The 7,985-nt window shown below is 54.7% G+C and overlaps 1 protein-coding gene across 1 annotated transcript; it reads right to left on the minus strand.

Annotated features, from left to right (window-relative positions):
• Nucleotides 1-7,028: 7,028 nt before the first annotated feature.
• On the minus strand, nucleotides 7,029-7,481 carry CHGG_07846 (uncharacterized protein; the record flags this gene model as incomplete). Its single annotated transcript, XM_001225501.1, has 2 exons — nucleotides 7,029-7,089; nucleotides 7,219-7,481. 2 exons carry the CDS (start codon nucleotides 7,479-7,481, stop codon nucleotides 7,029-7,031), a joined length of 324 nt encoding a protein of 107 aa, XP_001225502.1.
• Between the last annotated feature and the right edge of the window lie 504 nt (nucleotides 7,482-7,985).

Here is a 7,985-nt window from a genome sequence, read left to right on the forward strand (position 1 = left end):
TGTTGAGAGCGAACAGGAGTGAGATGAGACAGTGTGTGACGTCCAACTCCGCTTCTTATGAAGGTTGTCCCTGCAAAATGACAGAGCTGCCTAGCCGTCACTTTGTTCGGCCTCGCTCGGCTACTAGGAACCGAGCGAGCGGGTATGGCATCTGACACTCCGCCATTCAATTCCAAGGACACTAATTAGAGCTCGAGAAGATGGCGCTTTTTTATGAAATCAGCTCGAGCTGATTGGGATGGATCATGTGTATTTTTATCCCCGTTTCTGTCACCTCTTCTATTCGGTTTAGTTTGGGGACAGCCAAACCGCCTCATCTTCCTAATTATTCCCGAGGTAAAAAAGCCGCTTACGTCGAGATGTGCCCGGCATGTGCCCACAGTAAGGTATTGTCCAGGTTAAAGTTGAGGCTGATGGATTATGGTGTGGGGTTGAGGGGTTGTCTCGCTTGCAATTGAGTGAAGGGTATATGTAGGTGGGGCGCCGAGCCTCCGAAGCCCCGGGGCGTGGGATCGGTGCACCGGCAAAAAGCAACCGGTTGGCACCCCAGACCAACCAATAAGATATGCATTGTCTGCCAAAGCAGGCAAACCAGCAACTTCGGCATTGCTTTCCCACATCAGTTGCATCTTATTACTCAGATTAAAGCTTCCCGACTCTCAAGGATCCCGCAACTCCCTAGCTGAGCTAGGCTAGTACGAAATGATAACTAGGTTTGGTCAAGCAGTATAGGTATGTAGTTGGCGAGTCGAGGGAGTTCAAATTAAATAGATAACAAAAGCAAAACCTCACCAGCTAGTTTGGGGCGAGCTAACTAGCTACGAAACCCGTTGGGGTTTGCAGAAGAGGGAGGTACAGGAGAGGAGGTTGGGTAGGTGGCTGGAGAAGAGAGTGTACCCTTTCTACGTTACCCTGGGACGGCTCGAACCGGTGACCTCTCAGTGAGAGTAACCAGGAGTGTTTTGCCTGGGGGACTTGACCACCCCCAGTGACCGTTGAGCCATTCTGGGGGTGGTCGGTGATATTGGGAATGTCGGAGCTTTTATATCTAGCCAAGGCAGGTGTCGGTTTCTGTTGATTTTCCTTCCCCGATCACCCTACACCAGTAGCCAAGTTCTCGGTCCCGCAGAAGGAGGGCCACGAACGAGCGATGCACGTCTACGTCGCTAAAGCCCGCGTCATGGTTCACGCCCAGCGCAAGCTTGAACTTGCACCGGAAGTACCCGATACGGCCCTGCCGGGGCTCGCGGAGCTACGCGGGGAGATGGAGATGCAAGATGTCGAGGGAGATGACTTGGCCCGGGCTCTGTATCTTGTTGTAGCAGATGATTGAGTGTTCTGGTGGCCGTCGCCTTGTGTGCGTGGGGTGAGTTCCCAGATTTTGTTTTATGGGCGGCGAGTATCTGAATTAAATCGTCTACGAACCGGTTTTGATACCTGTTTGCTCCTGGTCGGACCTATGTTACGATCACTGAGGCGCACAATTTGAAGGTTGGTTTGAGAGATAGGATCATCAGCGGAAAAGAACACGGGTGAATGGCCGCGCCTCAATGCCGTCGCGACCGGTCCCAGCCAGCTTGGTGCGCAGAAACCTGAATTCGGTGTGTCTAGCTCGCCATCAGGTGAGGCTTCTGGCTGGCTGGAGAGACTGGCAAGACTTGCTGGCGTGAGCGAGATGGTGGTTGAGATTGGGTAGGAACATGTGATGTGAAAGGTGACATTGATCGCGGAGAGTGTGCTTGCCGAGTTTTCGGAGCAGGAAGCTGGAAACTGCAGTGTTATTGGTTTAGTGCGCGCTTGCCTCTGGGTCCTCGGACAAAGTTGGGGGCCGAACTCTTGACGGCAGAAGAACCATAACCGTCTCAGCCATGCCTCTCCAAAACGGATGGCACTGCCGTAGGAGCAAAGGACTCCGGGACGACCAGGGAAGTGTTCTACAAACTAGGTAATCAATCTTCCGTTTGATCATCGTGTGTTTGTCACGACTGCCACACTGTCACGAGTGTCGTGGCTGGCGACGGCTTTCGTATCAAAATTAAGGAAAAAGGTTGACCCTCAGATGAGTGAAGGGGGTAGCTATCTCGCCGAAAGGAACAGTAAACGAGTAACTCGGGTTAGACTCTGGTCAAGTTAGGGTTGCCGAAACTACACCGGGGGATCACCTAACTGGTGACCCGGCATTTGCACAGGGACAAACAGTACCCGATCTGGGCGGTTCTTGCGACGTCGTCTGACGCGATGGCGAGGCGGATTCGGGTATGCAGGACAGGCCCCAAAATGCTCTGACTGGCATATGCGGGGGCGCCAAGAGGATCTGCTGCCCGTTTTGTCTCAAGGGTAGGAGGGGGAGGAAATTGACAGGGGCCAGACCGGCGTCTTCTTTTTCCAGACAATCGACGGATTTACAACTTGCAAAATGCCACTGTTGGTTGAAAAGGGACCATCAGGGTAACCGAAGCACAGCGGGGCGAGGACCAAAACACGAAAGAGGTAACCCTAGGTTCCTTCCTTTCCCTCACTCGTGACAGCACCGAACCGATAAGGAAGTTGGGGGTCACCCCTCGGCAGAGAGCAGCGGGCAAGAGCAGGAGTACTAGGTAAGGCAGGTAAGAGTGGGCAAGAACAACGGGCAAGAGTAACATGGGGTGAGTCACTGGCACCCGGAGTGAAGGGGAAAAAGGGTAGAACCACACATCATCCTCTCATTTCTCACATATCCACCCCAGAAATAATATAAAGCGGCCCCACGTGGTTCCCCACGGACCGAATTCGAAACATTCGCATCCAAGACAGGTGCTGTGGGGGTCAGGTCAAGACTCGGCTCCGATTTTGATACATCGAAAGCACGACTGTGTGTTTACCCACGTCCCATGAACCCAAGACTTAGTCTCTGCATGGGTGCTGAATCTAGCCGCAAGAGCCCTCTGCGACCAAGGCAGTCAGATCTCGGACTACAACCGCGGTTCGGTGGACAGTGGATGATACATCTAGGAACCCGCGAACGTCCGTTCGCCACCGGGAAGAGGTCAGGGTGAAGCGTGGCATCCCGAGCCGAGTGGTCTGCCAGCTCCGGGTCCTGATAGCAGGCCGAGCGCGATCTCCCCTGTTCTCTGGCTCGTCCGGGCTTGTGCAACGGTGGATCAGCCGTCCTCAGGATCACCACAGATGGCACTCTCTCTTGCTGCTTACCCAGAAAGTCGGCGGGATAATTCGGAATGCCCGAGGGTGGCCCTTCAAACGGCCACGGCTGCCTGATCCCCTCTCGTCCTTGCTCGAGATACTACTCTCCGGTCTGATATTGTGGACCGGCCCAAAGATGCGGCCACGAAATGCTACAACCGAGTGCCCCAGCGGCCGCCAGCGTTGAGCACGGACCCGGGTATATCCTCTCGAAGGCTCGACGTACATGGAAGTTGCTGCACGCTTGGGACGTGCAGCGAATATGCAGCCCAATGACATACATAAACCCCCAGTACTGGTGCACCGAGGCTTAACGCAGCCGTCCTAAGACGCTCCCTTAATATCTGGAAACCCTCTCCATCGGGTAACACCCAGGCTCCCGCAGGCTGTCACCTGAGCAGCAGAACAAGGTTTGCAATCCCTGCCCTGGACGATCCTATGGGTATCCGGTCCTGTCCAAGGACGATGACGTTCCGCAATCGCCAGATTATGGATTTTATCCGTGCGGCGTCTCCCCGATCCTGATGATACACGCACACAGCGCTGGCCGCCGAGGCCCCTCAGTCGAGCGGAAGGGGAAGAATTGCAGTTGGCACTCTACCGCCAGAAGAAAATCTGCACTTCGGTGCCGAGAGGCCACCCACCATCTTCCAACACACCACCCCCCTCCCCCCCCCACCTGGGACGATCAAACTTCCCGCGAAAGTGGCGTGCCACGTGAAGCTTTCAGTGAGCTCGCTCATCGGGTTCCTACGGTGTCTCACTTTGGAGAGCATGTCACCCAGGTTTCTTGCCCATCCCGGGGTGCCACAGCGTTACGCAGGCATTTATAAGATAGGCAGGACTCTGGGTGGGGGAGAGTGGGCGGTCGTTGGTTTAAAGAGGCGCCGACGGCCCAGGTAGGTTGAGGATCAGGGCAGCCCATCCTCTCACGCATTCTAACATTCGTCGCTGTGATCCTTGCGCTGGAGTCTCATTAACACATCGGCCTTATATCGCATCCGGGCTATCTCGACACACCTTGGCAGTTCCTCCCAGCCTCTGTGCCAACCCCCGACCACGCGCTATCCCTAGCACTTCCAGGTATGTTTCATACCATCTATATGTTTCATACCACCTAATAGAGGACGTCGTTAACGACGATGTAAATTGAAAGGCATCCCCACTAGACCTAGCCATGGTCCAACACTATACCCCAACCAACCCCGTGAGACAGGCAAAGCCGAAGCCGCAACCCGTCCCCGACCCCCCGACGCCGAACCCCCCTGAGCCGCCTTATTAAGTGCCCGACCTCTGGACAGGGCGGGCATGAGAAAAAGGTGCCGCGAATACTGGGTTCCTGGGGATGAGTGGCGGTCGACTTATAAACGCCCCTGATCGCCCCTGATCGGCAGCGGGCCGCCCCGCGAATGTATTAGCATGAAGGTGATGCCGGTTTTGCAAGTAATACTCGTCTAATAAGGTGAAACATTATGTTGAGACAGGAAGATGTTCGGGGATATCTGCGTCGTTGAAGGCGGAATGTTGTTGTTACTTGTTTGGGGAATGACGTGGGTGGGTTCGTTCAGGCGCCGAGCCAGATCGCTGTCCGTTGATGGTACTCTAGGTAGTGATGTGGGGAGATTGTATGAATACGCCGACGTTACTGGCTTTCCCTTGTTATTTCGAACTGGGTGGTTGATGAGATTATGAATGCTCTTACGGCTAGGCCGTGGTTGTTGGGGGGGCGTTTTCGTGTCATGTCGTTTCCATTGTCTTCTGGGGGTTTTCATCTTCTCCAAAATCCCATAGATATGTTGTTACTTTTCACCAGGTAACAGAAAGCGGAAATGAATGCGGGTTGCAGATTGTGGAGGTACCTTATTATACCAGAAACGGCGGGATATCATGCGCCTTCTTTCCTTAACTATCCGAATAACCAAAAATATGAGGGAACCTACCCCGTCGTTGATGTAGGGTTTTTGTATAGGGCTCCTTGTTATATACCGCCCACAAACAATTCGAGATATGAATCAAAAGAAACTTGATTCCCCGTTTTGTGTTGCGACAGAACTCGACTTCAGACGATCCGGGGATTCAAGGTGGCAAGAGATGCCCCACCATCAAGGTTCGTCGCCACCTAGGCTGGCAGTTAAGTACCTTAACTGACACACCACATCTACACGTGTGGTTAAGGTGCTAAAGGAACTATACAATCTATATTTGCCTACTACTACCTATCTGCGCCGAGATCGTGACAAGCCACGGTCAGGGAAGAGTTTACTGCTGGCTACCCGGTGGCCGGGTGTGGCATGTGGGATGAAGGTTGGGAAGGTTCATGGAGGGAGCGGTGATCCCCCCCGGGGTTCCTGGGGTTTCTGCGGGGCCATCTGCCCGCTGTCGTCAGTGGCTTGCGGGGTTCTTGGCAGTCAGACAGCCCCGGCAGAGGCGATCCAACACCAGAAGCCAGTGGCAGGGGAGCAAGCCAACGTCGTCGTCCTTTGACCCGAGCCGTCCATCCTCCCCCGAATCGAAGGGTGCATCATCGAACATCCCGTCTGCATCTCCGACCCCTCCGGGCGGTAACACAGATCAATCCAGCCGATCTAAAAAGGCGCACCGGTGGTCTGGGTGTCTGGGTTCAACTAGGTACTCTTTAAATAAGTTCTGCCAATGTCTTGAAATAAGCCGCCGTGGGTAGTAAAACTTTAGCATCCCATCGCCAGCCCCTCTTCGTCTCCAAGTCTCGCAGAAAGACTTCTTGCTAGAATTTGATCCTTACACAGTAAGTGGCCGCCCCACCTATCCGTTCGGCCGGGAGGCATTACTGCAGCGTCCCGCTTCGCATGCTTATCACCTTTGGCGCCGACCGCCTGACGTGCTTGGCTTCTTCACATGCTTCGACTCTCTCGCCTGCTTTCGTCTGTACATAGTGCCAGATCCGCCCAGCCCAATGGACCCCGATCGGGTTGTCCGGACTAATACAATATAGGGCTAACAAATCTGGTCAAGCATGCAAAACCTGTGAGGAGTGATATTTGTTGTTTTAACACGCAGCACTCTCGTGATTATCCGCAACCTTGGAAAGAGTGTATTGGAATACTTTCGTCACACTTGAAAATTACCACCCCACTCAACCCTGGGGTCCTTCCAGAATGGTCGTTGAGTGCGGAGCATTTTACAAATTTCCCCCGCCTGGAGAACATGGAGTTTCCCCATCTGCCACTGCCACCTAACCCAAGCCAACCGGCGCACATCCTCTTGTCCGAACAGCAACCCAGAACCCAGACTGGAGACGAGCAAACCCTGGTCGACCGGAACAGCGTACTGGAAGACGCCGCACCGCCAACTTTTTTAAACTCTTGAGTGGCTGCAGCCGGATCGCGGGCCGAGTAGCGCGCCATCGCCTGCACGCAGCTTTTTTGTCTTGGGTTGGTATTTGTTGGAAAGAACAGCGACGCCTGGTTGTTGCCCTCTTATCCTTGGGTGTGGGGGTTGCAACCACGTCATTTCTTGCGATACCCTGTCTGCCTGGCGGCCCTTCGCGATCTGTGACGCAGCGAGACACGAATCATCTGTACTAATACTGAGGGAGGGTAGGTACCTAGTTGAGAGGGCGTTAGCGGCAGTTCCGTTGTTCGTGTGCGAGCTTAGCCGCCGCGCCACCGGAGGGGCAGATGACCTTGCTGGCCTTGTGAATAGGATATCAGGCAACCGACCATCGAAATAAGTCTCAAGCGACGTCCAGAACGACTTCAGCATCGACCCTGTCCAATATTATCTCTTATTTCTTCTTTCAGCCTCCCGATACTGTCCCATCACGCCCAGCCACCAACACCAAGCAGCACCCGCAGGCATCCCACACCTACCTAGTTCGGACATGTTACGTGCTTGAGCACCAAGTTTGTTGGTCTCCATCTGTCACCCTCGCTAGTACGAAGTACGTTGCATCTCTGTTTTTCTCGTTTTTCCCGAGACGTAAAATGGCTCGGCAGATTCCACACGGCTGCATCGCATATTGAGCCTTCGGGGCTTGCGGAGGAGTTTCACATCACCAACCCACTGCACTGCGGCACTTGTGTCCAATCACCCTGTCTCTGCCCATGACTTCCCCACGGCCACATGCTTCGGTTTTTGGCCCTGCTCTGGTCTAGGCAGTCTCGCGGCTCCTCCTTGGCCTCCATCATCCCGGCCCCCTCCCCCTCTGTCACCCCCTGTCTGTTAGTATGTCCGTCCGTCCGTCCGCCCGCCTGCGCATGGCAGCATGCCCCCGGGAAGAGTCCCACATGCACATGGCAGACATTGAGGGCGGCCCACGCCATCCTGGCGGCTACCAGAACCCATTCCTCCTTCGTCAGTGTGGGCTTACCACTTTACCACTGGATGACGGTCCCACCTGTTCTACTTGTTGATGTTGCTCTTCTCCCGGTTCAGCACCCCCCGAGCTTCCCGTACCCACCGCTTTATATCCCGAGCCTAGTCCGGCCGAGTCCCGGTAGCTCCCTCCCATCTCCTGGACTCAAGTTCCCTTCGCCCCTTATTCTATACCTATGTGAATGCCGCTGCCGTGGCGTTTCAAGTGGAATGCCATCCTACTGCTTCCAAGACTGCCACTATTTCTACCGCACTGCCCTGCGCGGGCCTGAACATCAGCACCCACGTCTCGCCTCTCTACGCTTGATTCCATCCGACCCTGGCTGACGAGAATGCCTACACAAGTCCGCATCTTCACCTCACCAAGGTCCCTTGGTGAGACCCTCTCGACTTCCAACCAGTTATCCCCCGCCACCCCTCGAACAGTGCCCGAATTCCCCGACCTGCCAAAG

This window comes from Chaetomium globosum, genomic scaffold, assembly GCF_000143365.1.
Source record: "Chaetomium globosum CBS 148.51 scaffold_5 genomic scaffold, whole genome shotgun sequence".
Lineage (NCBI taxonomy): Eukaryota > Fungi > Ascomycota > Sordariomycetes > Sordariales > Chaetomiaceae > Chaetomium > Chaetomium globosum.